The sequence below is a fragment of the Scomber japonicus genome, chromosome 13 (genome assembly GCF_027409825.1).
Source record: "Scomber japonicus isolate fScoJap1 chromosome 13, fScoJap1.pri, whole genome shotgun sequence".
Classification (NCBI taxonomy): Eukaryota; Metazoa; Chordata; class Actinopteri; order Scombriformes; family Scombridae; genus Scomber; species Scomber japonicus.
Window position 1 is genome coordinate 6,193,731 of NC_070590.1, and position 22,530 is coordinate 6,216,260.

Genomic DNA, 22,530 nt, shown 5'->3' on the forward strand with positions numbered 1-22,530 from the left:
AAGGAAAGGAGGGATGAAGGAAGGAAATAAGAAAGGGAGAAAAGAAGAAAGGGAGGAAAGAAGGAACAGTCAAAACAAACAGGGTCAATTTGACCCAGGAGGACAACACAAAGGTTAAATGAAGGTTTGTCCCTGGATACATTATGGATGAATGTCTGTATGCTGTACTACACTGTTGCACCATTGTGATCTGTAGTTGAGCAAGACTGCAGAAAATCAGTTTGAATAACTAATCGTGCAATTACAGCCTTACATTTGAGACGTACAGTATAATCAATGTCTTAATTATGTTCAGTTAAAGGTTAAAAGTGGAAAATGCTTAGCAGTAGATAAAGTGTTATATAGGTGTACAATAAAATTAAACTTGGGATATTTGGTTCTACCTAAAAAGATTTTACCAAATCATTCGTACTGTATTTCCATTTGATGCAATACTTTACACTTTCACTTCACTACATTTCAGAGGGAAATATTGTACTTTCTACTCCACCACATTTATTTGACAGCTTTACTTACTTTTCAGATGAAGATTTGATACTATGGATCATTTCACAAGCATTTAAAGTACAACACATTGTTAAAGTTTAAATCAGTGGTTTCCAACTTTTTTGTCTTTTGAAGTCTTAGAAAAAGCAGTGTGTAGTCGGAGTCACATTTCAGATGTCTATGAGTAGTTAACAGCTCCACCAAATAGTGATTTTTCTCTCTAAACTTCTCACATGGTTTCATTTCAATAAATGTTTAAATGATCCAATGTTTCACTAAAAATCAAAGATTAGAGAAAAAGTTTAAAAAAAAAACTGAAAACAGATGTTTATCAGAAGTTCGTTTTTTCTTCTTTCCTCTCTACCCACATCAAGCTCACAATACTTATGCACTTTTACTGCAATACTACATCAAGCTCTTGTGTACTTTTACTTTTATAGGAATTTTCATGCAGGACTTTTACTTGTAAGTATTTTGAAATCATTGGCACTTTTATTTAGGAAGTGCAATTAATGAAATAACTACTACAATTGGTGGTTTTAATCACTGCAGGATTTAATGGTATTGTGTGGATGGAGTTTGGAGGGGTCACTTTTTTTTTTTTTTTTTTGGGAGAGGATTGTAGGCGTGGATGGAGAGACTGTGTGCGTGGGTTTCCCGGATGGAGCAGCGACGCCATCTTTACGCCAGTGCTACCACCGGTGGGTCTTCGGTTCAGCGGGAGTGACGGGCGCTGTTGCTGATCCATCGCTGACAAATTCCTCCCTTTTTTTTCTTCCCCCTCCCCTCTCCCCTTAATCGGGACGCCAAGAACAAGAACAAATCCCCCGAAAAAGGCACCACCATGGCGGACAGAGAGAACTTAGTGTATCAGGCTAAACTCGCCGAGCAAGCGGAGCGATATGACGGTAAGTGGCTCTCTCTCTATATATAAGGCGGATCACCACCCTCCTCCTCCGCCGCTTCTGTGTCCCTGCGCAGGGGGCTTGGAGACGCAGGTGAAGCAGCCGTTTGTTGGGTGAGAGGAGACAAAATGGCGGAGGGTTTTTTTTTCGGGGCCGAATGAATCATTAAATGTTAAAAAAAATATAATTAATAAAAAGCAATTGTTACACTTCAAATAGAAGAGTAGCTTAAATGTACAAAAAACACCCCTTATTTGGAGTATTTGTGTTACACGGTGAGATAAAATAGTCCCCCTCTCCTTCTCCTGCACATATGTGAATGGCTAACTAGCTGGTTTAGCCTTTCTGCAGCCCCCATTCAAAAAAGAAAGCGTCCACACCCCATTAAAAAGCAGGTCTCCCGTAGGTCAATATCTAACTGTATCTGCTCCTTTACAAAGCGGTGCAATTAATCTAAAAAAAACTGCCCCTCTGGGTATAAATGCTAACAATGTACCGCCCCCACCAAGTGTTGTGGAAAAGGGAGGATGGTGCCAGCTCTGCAAAAACTGGCTTTTTGTGAAATTATAACTCACAATTTTAATTATAAGACAGTGTTACAAGAAGTATGCTATAGTATAAGTAGCAGTATAGTAATGCAAAAATACTCTATTACAATTAAAAGCCCTGCATGCCCTAAATCCCCCCCTCCTCCTCCTCCCAAAAAAAATGCAACTTCATAATGCAACATAAACTGCTGCATTTTTAGGGAGAGGTATGGCAAGAAAAGGGTCATAAAATGAATATTCTCAAGTAAATACAAATACTCAATCTGTTACTTTCCTCTGTTATCGAATCATGTTGGGTGCATGCTGAATTAAAGAGTGACTTTGCATTTAAACAAATAATCAAAAGACTATGTTGCAGAAACATGTGAATAAGTTAAAATGAATAAATCAGTATTTATACTTAAAATTATAACAATTCTGCTTCCTGAACTGACTTTCTTCAAATTATAATTCACAGTTTGATTATAAGATAGTGTTAGAAGATGTATTCAGACCATTTGCTTTAGTAAAAGTAGCAGTATGGCAGTGTAAGAATACTATATTACAATTAAAAGCCCTGCATGAAAGAGTGCATGACTTATCAAATACATTACAAGCTCATTGAGTCAAGTATTTCTGTAGCAAAGCATTCAATTTTAATATTTATTTTATAACTAGTTTTCTGCCCTGTGTATTTTTAGTGTAAATCTCACCCTCCCTCCCAAAAATGCAACATAAACTGCTGCATTATGAAGTATGCATTTTTTCAGGGGAGGGGGGGAGTATGGCATGAAATGAATATACTCAAGTCAAGTACAAGTACCTCAAAATTGTACTCAAACACAGTACTATTGAATTAAAGAGTGACTTAACATTTCAATGATTAGTGAAGACTTTCTGTTGCAGCAGGTGAATGAATAAACATGAATAAATCAATATTTATACAGAAAGCTATATTAAAAAACAGTTTGCTTCCTTCTTTGTTACACTCAGTTTTAGTGTTTTAAGGACACCCCCCGCCACCCCCCCATCGCCATGGTGACCGTGTTTAATTGATTAATAGGTGTAGCATCATCAATATACAGGGGCAGGCGAGACAGAGAGTAATGCTGCCGAGGCACTTGAAGGTCTCACAGTCATAGCTTTAATCAATGATTTCATTTGAGCTTTGATTTTTAAGGTTGTGATTTGATTTTTGATTTAACCATTTGTTTCATTCATTTACATTTTCAAATTCTTCCTTTAAAACATTAAAGACACATGGTTACATTTAAATACTTAATTTAAAATGTAATAATTTATTTCACCAATCAACTGGGAATACAAGTAAAAAGAAAAACAACTACTCGATGGCAGAAGAAGGGAACGTTACAACAACAGCTTGAGTTTCCTTATTTGCAACAAAGCCAGGAGAATGAATCCACCAGGACTCATTCTGGAGGAAACTAAATTTTAGGGTTGTACTTTTTAGATGCTCCCTTCTCACTCATTCATTATACTCAGGGGAAAGTGGCAGGTTGCCGGTAAGCTACGCTGTGTCGTCTTTTGAAATGTTTTTATTTCCCTTCGGATGTGAATCAGAAACACACTGAGAATCAAAATCGTGACGCAACCTAGCTGCAACTAGTGATTATTTGATCAATAATATATAATCTCCTGTTCTCACTGTGCCAATAAAAATGTCAGAAAATAGTGAAAAGTGCCTTTTAAAATGTCTTAGATCTCATCTAAACAACAGTCCCAAATCTATAGCTATTCAGTTTGCTGTCATGAAATTACTAAAACAGTTATTTAAATTATTAAAATAGTTTAATAGTGCAGATTGATTTGGTAAATTGTTGCAGCTCCGATATAAAGACTTAAATAGCATTGGTATTTATTGGTGCATTTTAGGTTTTAACGGTTGTATAAATTAAAACAACCCATTTTCAGGACAATATAGTAGTAAATTACTCAATAATGAAAATAATCTTTGAATGACATGAAGTACACTTTTAGCAGATTTGACTAAAACACCTTTTTTTGGTTGTTGTTGCTTGAGAAGTCGGTGTCCAAAGACGGTCAATGAGGTACAGTTTGTTCCTGCTACCGGCGGAGCAGTGATTTGAGATCGCCTCTGCAGAGCTCGTAATGCTGAAAAAATGTTTAAGTGGCACAAAGAGGTCATTGGGTTTTTTTTCAGAGTGCAGGCCGAGCTGGAGGGTAAAGTGATCAAAGCAGTGCTCCTCCTGGCGTGAAGCCATTGTGTATTGGGTTTCTCCAGCATCAGCATGCTGCATTGAACCCTGCTATTGGCTTCTGCAGGTAACACCAGAGCTGTGTGATATGACGATATATATCGCTTGAAGATAGAAAAAACGTCTCTTCTTTTATATCGTGCTCTCATTTTATTATATTATCTGTCCAATTTTTAATAAGTCACTCTTCTCGCCCTTTTACTCACGGAGCTTTTATTGCACTTAGAGTAACGTAACAAGTGTAGTCGTCATCAACTCGAGTGCTTCTCCTGGTTCATTGTCTCTCCTCTGCTGCGCTATGTGAGAACGGCATTCACACGAAGAGAGCAGAGACTCTTTTTTCATTTATTTTTATTATAAATTTTCATTTCATTTTAAGCTCAGTATTATGGTGCTTTTCCACTATACAGTTCTAGCACTACTCGACTCGGCTCAACTCTGTTTTTTTTTGCTTTTTCATCAGGGATAGTACCTGGTACCTGGCGAGGTTCCTAGCTAGGGCTCTATAAAATCCGTTTTTTTTCCCCCCAAATTCCGTTCTTTCCTTTTTAATTTTTGTGAATCCTGTTTTTTTTACCTTTTACTCTTATTTTACTAGCAAAAACAGTGTGTTTTTGCAAAACGACACTGACACATAGAAGTCCTTCGGGAACTGCTCGGCTCTGTCGAGTTTTCGAAGTTTTTTAGCTGGTGAAAACAGAGCCGCGTTCAGCTGCTTCGCCATGCTTACATTGCTTTGAAGGGGGATGGTCTCAGTGTGTGAGCCTGCTGTCCGTGCTCTGCGTTCATTTCCTTCGTATTTCTGCACGTTTCCATAAAGCTTACAGATACGGACCCAAATGGAGCAGTACCACCGGAAACCATGGGGGGGCAGTGTTGCTGTCACTACTCGATACGTAGGTCTAGTGAGACACAAAGAAGAAATAACAATGGAGGAACTTTTAGAGGAAAGGTTTTGCGAGTTGGTTAGAAACTTTAAACATATCGTTTTTGTCTTTTATGCAAGAGGAACATTATCAATATCTCCTCCACAGTTGTTTTTGAATTTGTTGTCATAAACTTTTGACTCTGCGCTGCCCCCTGGTGGATGTATTGGTTAACATCCATGCCAACGTAAAGGACGCATGGAAGTATGTGAGCAGTGACGGTAACATCGTTTGAAACAGACGGATACATTTTTGTACGTACGTTGAGCATAAATGGGCTGTGTTTGGCTGTCATTTGTGGTCACGTTAGTTCTTCTCGTCTCTGCGCCCTCTGTGTGTGTGTGTGTGTGTGTGTGTGTGTGTGTGTGTGTGTGTGTGTGTGTGTGTGTGTAGCGCAGCAGAGGAGAGGCAGTAAACCAGGTGAAACACTTCAGCTGACGAGAACCACCCTCATTACTGTAAGTGCAAATAAAAGCTTTAGGAGTAAAACACCAAGAAGAAGAGTCATTTAATTCAGGCAGAAGATGGACAGGCATATATTATCTCAGGTTGATCCAGAAATTGCAGAAAAGCACTTATCTAAATTATTTAGGTGTTTTTTTTTTTTTGGGTGTCTTTTTAAATCTTAATCTTGACATAATCAGCTTGTTTTCGTTGCTGTTTCTGCCCCCAAATAATACTAGACTTGTTTTTTCACACTGCATCACCTCGAAGACGTGAGACTTTAAAAGTACAAGACGGACAAATCACTTTTGATCTAGCTTCCATCTCCTGGCTCCATTCCCGGCATCACACCACACAGTAGTTGTACCATTGGTGGTGAATATCTGCATTAGAGGAGTTTGTACTTGGGCAGTGTACCAGGGAGTGCATTAATAAAGTACTGAGGATGACAGAAACCTTTCAAGGCTCCACAACTGTGGCTAAAGCTCTTTGTTAATGGAGGGAAGATGTGCTCATTTTAAAAGAAGAAAGAAAGAAATATTGGCGTATGCACTTCTTACCCACAAAATGTTGTTAATAATTGTAACAGAGGCGACGGCTTAAATATTCATTCAACTTACACAAACATATCTTATCACATACATGTAGATACGTTTGGTTATATTCGCCCAGGTTTGAGATTTCTCTGATGTCTCTGCCTCCATCCTCAAAACAAGAGAGGTGAATTTGTCCTGATTACTGTTGATGATCCACTGACTGTTTAATAGGGACTGTTTTCTCAGTAGAAAGTAGTTTTAATGAAATCCAAGGAAATAAATTCTCCTTTTTGATGGATGTCAAATAACCCTCAAATACTGTCAAACATCGCAGCATGTGCATCGATACATTTACTGAATAATCTTGATTATGGATTTATCAGAAAATAGTGAAAAATGTTTGTTAAAATGTCCTAAATCTCATTGTGGCATTGCAAACAGTCTAAACCACCCCGAAAAAATATTCAGTTTATTATCACGTATGGTAAAGAAAATGTATGGTAAATCTTCAAATAACAGGATGAAAGAAAAATTGACTATAAAAGTAGTTTTCAATTGTTGCAGCAGTGGTGAAAAGTAATGAATGTGACAATTAACACTAGAAAAATAAACTCATCATATGTCCATTTTTTTTGGCCCAATCTGAAACGACTTAAAAAAACAGCCTGAAAAAACTGTCAAACGTCCCGTCAAATTTACTGATTAATCTGTTAATTATTTTTTGATATATGGATTTATCAGAAAATACTGAAAAATGCTTGAAAAATATTCACTTTATTATCATGTATGTTAAAGAAAAGTATAATAAATCTTCATTAAACAGGAGCCGCAAACAAGAATGTAAGAACAATTGATTATATAAGTAGTAGAAAACTCATCAATGTTTTTGGCCCAATCTGAAACAACTATAATAAATAAATAAATAAAATGTAAAAAACAGCCTGAAAGATACTGGAGAACAGTCAGACCTGGTCTAAAATAGACCTTCAGATAATTAAACCTAATAATAGTAGCTGAAAATAACAGTTAACCATATCTACCCTGCTTATACGTTCGTTAGGCTTTAATTACTAGAATTTAAAATAAAACCAGCTCACTTAGTCTTGTGGTTTGTCATTGAAGGGAAGAAAAAAAAAAAGTCCTCAGAATGACGATATGAAAAGATGCATCTACTTCCAACCTGGAGTTATACGAGTTATACAACGGTGAGGTGCCTTTATATCACTGGTGTCCTTGTGTCTTTCAGAAATGGTGGAGTCGATGAAGAACGTGGCCGGTATGGACGTGGAGCTGACGGTGGAGGAGAGGAACTTGCTGTCGGTAGCGTACAAGAACGTGATCGGAGCCAGAAGAGCCTCTTGGAGGATAATCAGCAGCCTCGAACAGAAAGAAGAAAACAAAGGAGGCGAAGACAAACTAAAGATGATCAGAGAATACAGGAAAACGGTCAGACACCGTCACGTAAAGCCAATTCTACTGACTCATTGCTTTTCATGGTTGGAAGCTGTGTGAGATAGTATGTTTTATAGTTTCCTCGGCTCTTTTTAATTGTGAAAATACAGAAGTTAATTCATTTAGGGCTGGGCCGATATGCTTTTGTGCCGATTCGATTCTCTAACGATTTTTGGGTCCCGATTCGATTTAAATTGCGATTCTGATTAAACAAGTATTGCGATTTTATATTTCAATTATTGTGATTTTCTTTCCTTAAACAGGAACAGGTTGAACCAAACACTTGATAATACATCATAAGTCATATTTACAACAAACAATACACACATGACATCAGTTTGTGAGATTTATTTTTATAACTGTGCACCTGCCCTCACAAAAAACATTCTCATCCGCCAACATCTTACAATAAACTAAACTGCTACATTTAGCTGGTCTTTAGAAAAATTAAAAAAAAAACAATATAAAAAATGTAAATTAAAAAAAAAAAAGTCGATTCTCGTATAAGAATCAATTTTTAAAAATCGCCCAAAAAAAATCGTTTTTTTTTTTTTTTTTTTTGGCCTAGCCCTATAATTCATGCAATAATGGTGAAATGTGCAATATCTTAAGGATGCTTAATTGAAGGGAAGCAATAGTCCATTTTGTACCTATTTAAGTGGGAATCACAGGAAAGAATCAGTGTTGACCCCTTCTTGAAGCCCCTTATCGACTCCATTTTCTTCTTAAATCTCTTCCTTTATTTAGCTGCGTCACTGCTTACAGAGTAACGCAGTGTGACAGCGTGACAGGCTGTAAACCATCACAAAATGTCCTCCCTAAATTACTCAAACACAGAGAAGGATGCTCCACAGTTTGCTTGGATCTTTATAAATTAAACGAACTTAATATTAAGACACACACACTCATTATTGTCATGACTGCCGCTCTGAGATCTGATGGTTTGACATGAGATGACGAACAGCAGTCTCACAGGTAAAAGATGAGTCATGAAGGCTGTGTTTTGTAGGAGGATAATATGAGGCTCCCACGGCTCCTGCTGCTGCTGCTGCTGCTGCTTTGTACTGTAACTGGACGGAGAGACTGTGAATAACATTTGTAGGTCACATGTACTGAAGAGAGAAACATCAGTAATGAGGATTTATAAGAACGATAATTATGTGATAAGAAGATAAGAAGCAGCAGGAAACAGAAGCTCATGATAAATTAAAACGCCAAAGTCGACTCCTCTAAGTCTGAAGTGCCGACTCTGATTGACTACGAGCATCCTGAGTCGAGTACAGATATTTAGCTTCTTATGGAACTCATTTTAAGTAGCTACCTAAGTTTTTATTTTATTGAGGTAACACAGCAGAGGTAGAGGTGTCCGGTGTGGACCGAGTGTTTTAGTATTTTATAATACAACAAATCTTCTCTGTATTGCACACAGGTGTAACCACGGATACCCTTACATCTGCCAGTAGTTTGATTTATTCTCAACATATCGACTTTTATTTTGACTTTCTTCTCGAAGTTTTGACTTTATTCTTGATCTTTCAACTTTATTCTCTCCATTCTCCTCCAAGTCGGAAGTGCCGACTCTGATTGACTTCAAGTATCCTGAGTTGAGTACAGATGTCTAGTTTTTAATTTTAAGTAGCTACCTACGTTGACCTGAGGTACGCACAGCAGAGGTAGATACCCTTACATCTGCCAGTAGTTTGATTTATTCTCAAAAGTTCGACTTTTATTTTGACTTTCTTTTCAAAGTTTTGACTTTCTTCTTAACTTTTCAACTTTATTCTTAACATTTTAACATTAAAGAAATCTCTTTTTTTCTCTCTTTTTGGCCCTAATACTCTGTCGTACATTTCCATTTCTAGAAAGACAAGGTGTCACAGATGTTTTACCCTTTTTGGTAAGACTTTTTAAACTCGCTTCCACTGATCTTTGAGAGGAGTCTGACACCACATATCTTAAAGAAATAATGAGACACGAAGCAACTATGAATCGACTTTAAATCACTTTTTCTACATTTCTGCTGCAGCCCTGCATCCATTCAGCGGAAAGAAAAAACAAACTTAAACACAACTTTTATCCTGAATAATAGATTTCAACCTTCACATTTGATCATTTCTGCTGTAGCTTCTTTGTCAGATATAACGTTACAGAACTCGCTGACCCTAACTGGATAAAGGCAGTATCCAAAGAAAGAGCACTTTTATTTACAAGGACATGCAGCCATGAAGTGATGTTTTCTAAAAGGTCACATTTAGATGACTGACATTGACCCTTTAACAGAGACACACAATACTCAGCCGACTCTTCGCTGACTCCCACATTACTGTTACTGGTTTGGCAATTTTAATATATTAAATCACATGAAATCAGAGCTAGGGCTGGTCAATTAATCGAAACCGACATTTAGAAACTCTAATCGACTTAATCTTGCTCATGTCAATTAATCGTGGTGTTCACTGTTGCCATGACAGCAAAGGTTGCATATCTTTAAAGCAATTTTAAAACTTGTCTCCAGTGATGATTTTAACCCAAACCATGATCTTTACGTAGTTCTAATCAAGTAAACTAGACATTAACAGACATTAGGAAGGGAGGAAGAAGGAACGAAGGAAAGGAGGAAGGAGGGGGAAGGAAGGAGGGAGGGAGGGGGGGAAGGAAGGGAGGGAGGGAGAAAGAAAGGAAGGAAGGAAGGAGGGAGAAGGGGAGGGAGGGAGGGAAAGAAGGAAGGAAGGAAGGAAGAGAGGAAAGGAAAGAGGGAAGAAAGGAAGGAAGGGAGGAAGGAAGGAACAGTCAAAACAGACAGGGTCAATTTGACATGAAGGTTAAAACATCATTATTTTCACTCCCTAAAGATACTCGTGTGTGAGGGCAGCAGAGTAAAATACAAAACTAAAGAAACTGTGAAAATACATCATTATTCATTAATCATAATCGAGGTTAAAAGCAAATTAATCGTGATTTTGATTTTTGCCATAATCGCCCGGCCCCAATCAGATCATCTTAGCATTATGATTTATGACATTAAATCTCAGACGAGTTGAATCGTATCAAATCGGCTACAAATCATAATTATGTGTTAATGTTTCAGAGGAAATTTCAGTGCCTGTAATGTTTTCTGTGTCCGCACACTTAAATGACAGCTGTGTGTGTGTGTGTGTGTGTGTTTTCTGTGTGTGTGTGTGTGTGTGTTTGTGTGTCTGCAGGTTGAGAAAGAGCTGAAATCAATCTGCAACGACATCCTGGATGTACTGGACAAGCACCTCATCTTAGCTGCAACCACGGGAGAATCTAAGGTTTTCTACTACAAAATGTACGTAATAATAAATGTGTGTCCATTTCTGTAACACATTTACATTACTGAAGCAAACTAACTGAAAACAAAGTAATCGATTCCTACTTTATCCTTTGCTGGCATGGACATGATGTATACAATATCTGCACTTCTACTAACCTCAGTATAGTTCTTCTCTGACTTGCATCAGTATTATTGAACCAGTATGCTGCTCTGATGTAAAATTGATGTGCAGCTCTTTCTTTTTTTGTCTTGCTTTAGATCTAAAAATATCTCCAGCAAGTATGTTTTATGGGTTTTTTGTTTTAACTACTTATAATGCCACAATTGTGAGTAATTATATTTAACACCAGCAGGAGAGACAATAAAAAAACCCACATTAATTTAGTCGGTATCTGGTACAAGCCTCTAAAAAACAGTACTAACTATTTAAATGAAATGTGCTGTGACAAAAAATGCAAAGTAGTAAACAGTGTTAATTTTCAATGGCCTGTTTATTTCATGTATTTGTCCCAGACTAGAGATTCACTGATACTGATATAACGTATTTGTCCAATACTGACTCAAATAGCTGGATTGGTTGTCGGATACCATCATTTTAATAAATAACAATTCAGTAAATGTATATTTATGTATTTAGTAAATACAATTGGTTTTACAAAGTTAAGAAAAGCAAGTGAAGTGTGATGTGAAGAGTCTTTTTCACACAGTGAGACAAACAGCTTATTAATGAAATACTGGCATCATTACTCCCAGTAGACTGATACTGTTAAAGCGATGTTTCGGTGTAATTTCAACCTCGTGTCATATGCACCATGAGGTCTATCTAAACACCACCTCTGTTGTTCATTTTCATTTGGTCGTTAGAGTTAGAGCCATCAGCTGAATGTCTTAGTACAGGCGCTAATGGGACCACCAGTGTATCTGGTAAATGACCCCACTAATAATGCCTGGATTGTTATCAAACTTCTACAGTAGTACAAATAGGATCTTTACTCATAAATCCATGCATTGGAAAGTTTGTAAGTACACCAGGAGTTTATTACAATAAACACTTAACTGATGGCTTTTACTCTGCGGCTACTGCTAAAATATCGCAAGATCCTGCACAGAGATCTAGATCCTTCCTTCCTTCCTTCCTTCTTCCTCCCTCCGTCCTTCTCTCTTTCTTTCCTTCCCATTACCTTCCTACCTTCTTTTCCTCCCTCCTTTCCTTCCGTCCTCCCTCCTTTCCTTCCTTCTTCCTTCCTCCCTCCTTTTCCTTCCTTCTTCCTCCCTTCCGTCCTCCCTCCCCTCCTTCTTCCTTCCTTCCTTCCTTCCTTCCACACAGCATTTCAATGATCACGCGATATTTCGACCATATGACGCTAGGTTGAAATTACGCCGAACCATCTCTTTAAGCCCGGGTATTGCTATCAGGACTAAAAAAAAGTCAGATACAGAACATTTGTATCGTTTGAATGTGGTTTATAATAATCAGCATGTAGACTCTTTGTAATGCATGTGTGTGTGAAAGCAGATTATCTCTCTGACTCTGGTGTTTCCTCTGCTCAGGAAGGGAGATTACCACAGGTACCTGGCAGAGTTTGCCACGGGCAACGACAGGAAGGAGGCAGCAGAGAACAGTTTGGTAGCGTATAAAGCTGCTAGCGACATCGCCATGATCGAACTCCCTCCAACGCACCCTATTCGTCTGGGATTGGCCCTTAACTTTTCCGTTTTCTATTATGAAATCCTCAACTCACCAGACCGTGCTTGCAGGTAGGCGCTCTCCTAACGTTATTCCCATGTTTTTATTTTTAACAGGTTTAATTGCCCCTCAAGAGGGAATGATGAGTGTGTCTGGTGTTTGTGGAAAGGATGTTAAAAAGACGTTTTCCAGGCAATGGCAGGAGGTGTGGTGGTATATTTGGCACCCCAATTTAGTTTTTGTCAGAGAAGTGTTGCTTTGGAGCTCGCTTGTTGGACATATAAACATCAGACGTGTGTGTGTGTGTGTGTGTGTGTGTGTGTGAGTGTGAGTGTGAGTGATGGGGAGCAACCGTTCATAGTGCCAAAATTATGCAGAATTATCATCCAACTCTTTAGTTCTCCAAGTTTTTTTGCCTCTTTTAGTGAGTGTGAAAATTTTTAAAAAGCATTGCAAAAAAATTCAGTTCAAAAGTTTTTGGCTGTAGTGCAATCAAAACAGATTCGGCCATCGAATTATGGTTTATATGAAATATGAGACTACAGTGTCCACTCATATTTCTCCTTCAACTAAAAAAGATAAAAATATACTTCCCTTCCTCAAAATGTCATATTTCCATTTAATTTTTAGGGTTCGAGGATTTGCACTCTTTTAACCTTTGTGTCGTCCTCCCGGGTCAAATTGACTTTTGTTCCTTGTTTCCTTCTTTCCTCCCTTCCCTCCTTCCATCTGTCCTTCCTCCCTCCTTCTCTCTTTCTTTCCTTCCCATTACCTTCCTTCTTTCCTTCTTTCCTCACTCCTTCCGTCCTCCCTCCTTTCCTTCCTTCTTCCTTCCTTCCTTCATTCCCTCCTTTCCTTCCTTCTTCCTCCCTTTCTTCATTCCCTCCTTTCCTTCCTTCTTACTCCCCTTCCTTCCTCCCTTCCTTCCCTCCTTCTTCCTCCCTTCCTTCCTTGACTCGAGGACAACAGGAGGGTTAATTACCTGTTTTTCTACTACTTTATCTTGATGAAACATCTTTAAATATTCACAAATGGGCATGACGTGCCCTCTTCGAGTTATTGGACATGAACAGCTTGTTTTTCTGCCCTGTAGTAAAAAAAAAAAAAGGAAAAAAAAGTGCTCTGAGGCTGTTGCAGTTTGACATTTTTGGTCCAATTTGGTAAAACGTGTCCACATGTTTTAACATCATTTCCTCTCTGCGGTGGCTCAAATCCCACATGAAAAGAAAAGCGAGAGTGTGTTCCAGCTGTCAGACGCTGAGCGAAATGATTCTCAGGAACGTGGCAACTTTCTTGGAACGAGTTCTGAAACTTGAACGTGTGTGAATTTCCATCCCGACACAAAAATACCCCTCACTCCGTCTTTTAATTATAAGAATCAAACACAGAAGCTTGTTGTTGAGTAGTATTGATAAACCACATAGACTGATCATAAATATGGACGACACATCTCCGCTGCTATGCCAAAGTGAAGCTAAATTATCTCTTTTTTGGGAGCAGCCATCTTAGCTTATGTGACGTAATTTGGAGCCAGAGTCTGTCTGCGTTACATTTCGTCCATTTACCTCCGAAGTTGGAAGTCGGAGCTGGGAATGACGTCACATACGAGTTTGAGTTCTTCCAGTTTAGTAGTCACAAAACCAGTTCTAGGCTAGTTAGCTATTAATAGTAATACCAGTGAATTTAAAAAAAAGGCATTTCGCTCTATTTTTAGCATACAATCTCCATAGCAACGGGTCCACAGATAGACTTATGTTTGTACGATTGATGTAATGAGACACAGATAAGAGAAAAGTACTAATACAGAAGATATTACTACAACCTTCACACAGTTGATGCACGGGGAAGCTATCTGGGGTTTTGAGGTCGGGGCTGGTGAGGTTTCCGACCTCGGAAGTCCGACTTGTTGGGGCATTCCAGTTGAAATTTCCAACTTGGAACTTGGAAATTATGACTTCCGAGTCTATATGGAACGCACCATGAGAGCAGATGTCACAGATGTCACTGATGATCATTTTTTTGATTTATGAAGATTTATTCTGGGGCATTTTTTTTTCCTTTTTATTTGATAGTACATGGTAGAGAAGCCAACAGGTAACAGTGAAAGAGAGAGAGAGAGAGAGAGGGAGAGCCACAATCGAACGCTACAGTAGCGTGTAATGTAGCGTCATGGTAACCACTTGTCTACCAAGGCCAGAATCGAACCAGGGACGCTGCTATAATGTGACATGCACGGTAACCATTTGGCTACCAAGGCACTCACACCTCCTTTTTTAATATCGTCAAAAAAACAAATTAAAACCAAACTTCATCAGAAAAATTAGCAGTTGAATAAACATCAGGGTAATAACAGCTAAATGACAGAAACCATCTTTGAGGGGAAAACATATTTTTTGTCCCATCTGCGAACATGAAGGGGAAGTGATTAATGACATTCTGCAGCCAGCCACCAGGGGGTGATCAAAATGTTCTGGCTTCTCTTATAGGGCAGCTGTAATGTTGTAATGTCCATCTTTTTATATATAGTCGACAGTTTTCCTGACTAAACAGTATATCCATAAAATGTGTGTGTGTGTGTGTGTGTGTGTGTAACCGTTGTCCTGCATCCTCTCCGCCGACAGGTTGGCGAAGGAAGCGTTTGACAATGCCATCGCAGAACTGGACACGCTGAGCGAGGAGAGCTATAAGGACTCAACACTTATCATGCAGTTGCTACGTGACAACTTGACACTATGGACCTCAGACGTGCAGGGAGACGGTGAGAGTGCGTTTTTCTTTCTTTCTTCTCGGGGAGGGTTTGAAAGTCTGATCTCTTCATTTCTGAGTGATTTTGACCGATTGATTCCTTACTGTCACCTTTTTGTCGTAGATTTTCTTTTATTCTTAATGCTAACATGTCCCTTTTTACATGCTCCCCTCTTTCTCCACTCATCCCTCCATCCTTTTCAAGGGATGATTGCTCTTGATTGCAGCTGAAAGAATGAATGCTTCTCGAATATTCTTCTCTTCAAAGTGCTGAAGCTGATACTATAAAAAGCATCCAAAGCTAACTGTGAACAACTTTTTTCCCACCCTCCTCTAATCCTTTCTTCATGCATTTGGCTCATTTCTTACTCACACACTCCTCTAATATCTCATCTCTCCCTCGTTCTTCTGTAGATTCTTAAGGACTGCCCTCTTGCTTCACTCTCCCTCCATTATAGAAGTATATTTTGTAAGTCTTTCCTCCTGTCTTTCGACCATTTCTAACTTCTAACCTCAAAGCTATCACTCCTGTCTCACCCTCTCCTCCCCCCTTCTCACTTCTCACTAAACCCCCCCCCCCCCCCCCCCCCACTTACAGCACAAAGTCCAGGCTTGCTGAATGTTTTGCAGTGAGAGGAAGATCGTAACCTCTCCTTGTCTTCAGAGTTTTAAATCAGTCGAATTGTATTGTGCGCTTTTTCACCTGTTCACCTTTTTATTGTATGAGTGGAGCTCGAGCAGCATGTTTTTATTTTTTTTAATGTCTCCATGGTTTCTGCAAGTCAGTTAAAGGTCTAAATCATTTCTGTAGTAGCAGTAGTTATAAATATTGGCATTATTATGAATTTATATAATAATGAATTAATAATAATTTACCTTTTTATTATTGTTATCATGTAAACCAGAACACAGAACTTTGACTTTGACTCTCTGTGTGAGTCCATGATTCACTTTTTATAGTAAAGGTTGAACTTTTTCCTCTGAGTGTTTTAAATCTTAAGTCTAAATTGAAAAGAGCTTGCGGACATCCTGCTCCTGCTCCTTCACCGTGCACGTCTTCCTCACAGAGATGTACCCAGCTGTGTGAAAACTCACCGGTGTGCAGAGTTAAGTTTTTTTGAGGTGTGATGTAATAGACGCTCTGCTGCAGTTAACAGCATGCGGGGCCGCCACTGCGGGGCCGCCATTGCGTCTCCTGTGGCTCTCTCACAGCTCAGTTAGCCGCGGCGCTAAAGAGCCCTGTTACGCTTTCTATTTTAATCGTGATGGATTCTCGAAGCCCTTTTTTGTTATTTGTGCCTCTTAATTCTTCATTACACCCGTGGCTGTGCTGTCTCCATGGTAACCTTTCTAAGCAACCAGCAGCACAGGTCCACAAGGCTTCTTCTTTTTTTTTTTTTTTCTCACCCCCTTCGTAAATCTGACTTGTTTTGAAGACACTGTGGATTAACTCTCACACTCCCGACCTGCATGCTGACACAAGCAGTGGTTTCAGTCATGAACTGAACTTCTTAATAATAATAATAATAATAATAATAATAATAATAATGATGATAATATTTTCTTTTTATCTTTGAAACTGACATTATTTGAACTGAATGAGAAAAAAAACCTGTTGAGTAGGACTAACCACAAAGGAATAAGTATTTACGTGCACTTACATAAATAATTATTTCATTTTTAGTATTTCTATATTTGAATTTTAATGCATTTTGCCAATACTGAGCAGGACTTATCATAAAAACACATTTTTTTTTATAAGTAAGTATGTCAAATTAGTTACTAAACATAGTGTTGCATTGCAAAAGTGGATCATATTTATTCCACATTTATTTTACTATCGGAATTTTATAAAAAAAATACTGGTTACACCAATTGACACTGGGTTGCATCACGTCACTGACCCCACTGACTAACTAATCTTTAACACCAGCAGAGAAACCTGGCTTGGCAGCTCCAAAAAGAAAGCTCTAAAGCTCGCAGTAACTTCTAGCCTCACATCACTCTTCAGCTCTCTGTTTACTCTAAACTAGTTTTTTATATTTGGATGCTTTCTGCTCGTGTCTAAACATCGGCTCAGATATAAATATATAAAAAGACAAATTCACAATTTTCCAAGTAAGTAAGCCTCAAATTAACATAGAAACCTGTTTTTCTTGCTGTAATCATTCCTCCTGTTTATGACGATGATTTATTTATTTAAAAGTTTATATGAAGCTTAAGTCATCCACATGAGTCAAATCAAGTAGATATGTTTCAGCATTACAGTCTTTTTAGTGCAAAACTCTCTCCACCACAGCTCAACAGGGAAAGACTAAAAGGGAATTTGATGCTAAAAAGGCTGTAAATGTATATATAAGTCAGTCACTTACTGTACATTAAAAACACATTTAAAGCTCAACTTCTAATAGTCAGTACAAACAGGAGGAATGATTACAGCCTCGAAAACCTTCTCTGTTCATATGGACTCCTTAATGCATCCATATACTCACTAAATGAAGGACATGCATTAGCTAGTGGCTCTCTGGTTTGATGCATATCCCATTACTGCTAATACTAATACCCCTTTTCCACCGAGCTGGAGCCAGTGCTCAGTTGGTGCTAATCCAAGCACCTCTTTCGAACCTGTTGCTTTTCCGCCGGCAGGGAGCCACGCGATCACGTCACTGTATAACGTAGCCAGCGCTCGCCTTTGAAGCACTTCCATGATTCACCAGTGAGAGGCAGCAACATGGCGCAAGGCATCTAGCCTGCCGGAAACGAACCCTCTGTAAATGCCACGCTAGTCAGCTAAAGAACGTTAACCCCGCTAGTCTGCTAATAAACGCTAACCCTGCTAATCTGCGAATAAACGTTAGCCCCGCTAGCCGGCTGATAAACGTTAACCCCGCTAGCCGGCTAATAAATGTTAGCCCCGCTAGCCGGCTAATAAACGTTAGCCCCGCTAGCCGGCTAATAAACATTAGCCCCGACCCCAGCCCGACGTAATCTGTCTTTAGACCAGCAAAGAGTTGGTGTTTGCTCTGGCTCCCGTTCTGAGGCACGGGGCTGGAGCTTTGGTTGTGGAAAAGCAAAGAACCTGTGTTTAGTCAGGCTCTGGCTCCGAACCAGCACCAGCTCCAGCTCGGTGGAAAAGGGGTGTAATAGAGTATATTTAACCTTGTCTGCACCCTGTTTGGCTGGTTTTCTGTACTTTTCTTATCTAATGTGTAGAACCAAACTAAAAATTAATTATCTACTTACAGGTTTTATGATATATCTGATTCCTCTGTGCTGTAGACGTAGACGTTTATTAAAAACACATCATTGAGCCTCGCTGTTGGAAAGTTTATTCACTTAGAAGTCCTATTCCTTGACCTTGTTTAGAAAAGAGAAATACTGGCAAATAAAAGTTGTAGTCTGCCTGTGAAAATCAGAATATTGAATATCAGAAAACAACCTTGATGATTTTTATCTTTGTAAAAAAAAAATAGAAAACAGCTTCTATAGGCTAAAGTAGCAAGTAACCTGGCTTTCTTAAACCTTAATTAATAATAATACTAATATTTAATAATTAATGTTAAATTGTGTGTACATATTTCCTGTATTTTCTGTTTATATGAGGGTGGAATATTTTTTCCTTCTTAAATAGGTATTAAAACATTTCTCAAATGTCATATTTGTGCAGAGACTCTGGTTTAGATCCTAAATTTAACTTTTGGCTCATTTTCACTAACTTGTAATAAAAAAAAATAATCTGTGGATTGATGTTACTGTCTCTGATGAAGCTGTGTTGTAGCATTGCCTGTAATTCAGCAGTGAGTTTTGTGAGTACGTCGTTTTTCAAAATAAAATAAAAAAATAATGATCAGTGGTGTAACAGCGAGAGGAAAAATGCATCATGCTCCTTCAATCTTCTCCTGAGCAGGGCTGCGTCTGTTCATCGTAACGTAAAGATCACAGCGAACCTCTTTTGACGTTTCTGTTTCTGTCTCTCTTTTTTTTTTTTTCTCTCTCTGCAGGTGAAGAACAGAACAAAGAAGCACTGCAAGATGCGGAGGAAGAGGCCCAGTGAGACTGAACAACACGAGACAAATCCTTCCTCTTCTTCTTCTTCTTCTTCCCTTAATTTCTGTCCTCCCAGCACTAGCTCCTTTTCCCTAGTCACAGTTCTCAACTGGGTTTATACTGCAGCCCACTCCCTCTCTCCCTCTCTCTCTTTCTCTTGTCCATTTCCTCCCACCTGTCTCACCCTTTTCTCCTCGTATGCACGTCATCTCCCAGTCCCCTCAGGATCCGCTTGGGTCATTATTTCCACTTCCCCCGGGGGTTTTACCTTTTTCTTGTTGTTGTTGTTGGTTTTTTTGTTTGTTTCCGATGACTCAGTTTGCAAGCCCATACCCTTTAAAAGGTTCATGTCCTCTTTCACTGTTTTAATTTGTGCTTTTCTTTGCTGTATCATCTTTGTTGCCAAGTACGCTTGCCTGTATTTGTAACACACACATATGCAAGAGTTTATTTAAAGACAAAACTTTGCTGTTCAACTTTTTTTTTTTTCTTTTTCTCCTGTGTATGTGTGTTTATGAACAATTAATACTGTCCATGCCTCGGTCAGTCAGTCGGTCAGTTTTTTGAAACACAGTTCAGTTTGCAAATTGAGGAAATATATATAGCGGTGATGTGAGGTTTAAAAGGGATGCATTAAAGCTTTTTAGGAAGAACTAAGTGCCCTCTCTTTACTTTGTGATTATAAAAATCTGCTCCTTCAACACATCAATAGATTTTTTTTTTCCCTTTTTTTTTTTTTAATGACAAACAGCAGAATGTCCCCCACGTCTCCTCCGAGCATCACTCTGACCTCTCCTCTCTCTTGTCCACTCTTGGACCAAGTATTGTGCTGCAAGGCTGTAGTGCTTTTGCTAATGGCAGATAGCTAGGTAATGGCTTTTTAGCAGACAAAGTGTGCGTGCATGTGTGTGTGTATGGGTGTACGTGTGTGTGTGTGTGTGTGTGTGTGTGTGTACGTGGGAGGGGAATGCTCAACACTCTTTGATTGTAATGTAATGCAGTTTTGCATTGGCACTATATGGAAAAAAAAAAGTTTGGGAAATAGAGGCCTGCTGTATCTTTACTCCCCCCCCCAACCTTTCCTCCCCCACCCCACCCCTTGTCCCTACCTACCTTTCGACTCTTTCAGGTTTTCCTCGTCTCAACTCTTCGTCTCTCTTTCCTCTCATTTCCTCTCTTCCTTCTGTTCAGTATGTGTAACGTGAATCTGATTTGTACTACTGGATATTCTCACCGGAGCCACAAGTACCATCTGTATTCTTACTGAAACACAGCATGGAATTAACATTAAACTTCAAACTGAAAAATGTTAAATTAACATGTGTGAGATGGGTTTTTTTCTTCTTTTTTTCTGTCAGTGTGTGTTTTTGACCACTAGATGGCAGTGTAGGCTAGCAGCAGACGAATTAATCCACTTTTAGTTCACATTCACTGTAATTTGGGGGAGTTTTTGTTTCTCTTTCAGTGGAAAACTATTAAGTTGAGGCTCATCAAAAAGAGTAATTTCACTTTTTTAGAACATTTTCTAAGAGACAAGGCTGTATTTTAGTTTTAGATGTTAGAACCTATCAATGCAAACACCATCCAAGGTTGTAATTCACCCTGCTGACATTGTATTTCTTGTCATAAACCCAAACTAGGTGATACTCCGATAGAAAAAACAAACCTCCAGAGTGACTTAAAGGACACAACACACAACAGTCAGCAACCCAAACATACATTGACCTTTGTTTTTTATGCTATAATCATTCCTTCTGTTCATACTGATGATTAGAAGAGCGTTTCATGAAGCACAAAAAATGTAAGTGATGGGCGGCCAAATCCAGAAGCTGCTTTTTTGTGTTAAAATGTATTTAAATGTTTATTTGAAGCTAATATGAATGACTAGTTTCTATTTTTAGAGCCAAAATTCCCTCTTTCTGTTACTGTACTTTCACAATAGCTGAACAGAGACTTTTTTAAAAATCGTTACAAAAATATCAATTTGAAGCTTCATATCTTCAGATAAACATTAAGCATATTATAACTTAAAATCTTAAATGTACAATGTAAAGTATAAATATACAGTCATTATTTTAATTGGCATTTTATGAAATGTAACTCAAACAGGTTTTGGTTGATTCAGTTTTCTGTTACCGAGGGGTTGACCTAAAAATAAAAACTTTCCATAAACTGTTAAGTGGCAAGTTTATATATTTATCTTTTTTTAAAATTGTAATTTCTATTAACATGCTTTATTAATTATCATTTAAACTTACCAGAATTATTGTAGTTTGCTTTTTTTGTAATCGATACACCTGAATGTTAAATGTGAACATCTAAAAACATTTAATTATACTCGGATATTACAGGTATTGAGATACACTTTATATCTTTTATCAAATTACACATCTCCAAACTATCTAACTAAATCCCATCATTCTTAGACATTAAAAACACTCAAGATGTGAATTTTAGCTTCATAAATACTGGCTCTGGCTATTGTTTTACTTTACCTGTGAAGGTGAAAGTGGGGCTTTACTTTGTTTATGGTTATCTAAGACTTCCTGTCGATACACTGCTGCAGTGTTTAGCATCAATGAAGGTTAAAGCAGACTGCAGGGTTTTTTTTTCTCTTGTGTCTTCCATGCTTTCATTTCCTGGTTATATAACTAATATTGTCTTCTTTTCAACCCGTTTTGCTGTGTTGCTCGATTATAAATCACCTTCATAAAATAGAGGACAAAAAAAAAAAGTGTTTCGAGTGCTACAAAAGTATTAGACTGCACTGCAGACACATACAGGTTGAAATGCATTGCCTTAAAATTATTGTGATTATCCAATGAAAGGCAGCTTTTATTATACTTTTGAAACCTTGATACATCAAATCACTGCCGTCTCTAACACTGCTTACTTCTTACTTACCTCCTCCAGTCAGTTGGGGTCACCAATGTGTCTGTTTAGTGGAACTATGAGAAGAAATAACCTTGAATGAACAAATGAAAAGATGAATAAATAAGCAATAAAATAGCCTTAGCCGAATCGATACACACTGAGCTTTAGTTGGTCTATTATGACTGTGAGCTTATTGTGGCTGTGTTAATGTTCGCTCCTGTTGTCCTTGAGTCAAGAAGGAAGGAAAGGAGGAAGTATGGAAAGGAGGAAGAAGGAAGGAAGTATGGAAGGGAGGAAGAAGGAAGGAAAGGAGAAAGTAAGGAAAGAAGGGAGGAAGAAGGAAGGAAAGGAGGGAGAGAGGAAATGAAA

The 22,530-nt window shown here is 38.4% G+C and overlaps 1 protein-coding gene across 2 annotated transcripts; it reads left to right on the forward strand.

Annotated features, from left to right (window-relative positions):
- The first annotated feature begins 1,170 nt into the window (after window positions 1-1,170).
- Window positions 1,171-20,601, forward strand: LOC128371286 (14-3-3 protein epsilon). Of its 2 annotated transcripts, none has more exons than XM_053331567.1 (6): window positions 1,171-1,394; window positions 7,308-7,507; window positions 10,717-10,823; window positions 12,360-12,566; window positions 15,117-15,259; window positions 19,242-20,601. In XM_053331567.1, exons 1-6 carry the CDS (start codon window positions 1,331-1,333, stop codon window positions 19,292-19,294), a joined length of 774 nt encoding a protein of 257 aa, XP_053187542.1. In that variant the 5' UTR covers window positions 1,171-1,330; the 3' UTR covers window positions 19,295-20,601. The 2 variants fall into 2 exon arrangements, with proteins under 2 accessions (XP_053187542.1, XP_053187543.1); XM_053331568.1 differs by having other exon boundaries at window positions 15,117-15,253.
- The last annotated feature ends 1,929 nt before the right edge of the window (window positions 20,602-22,530 follow it).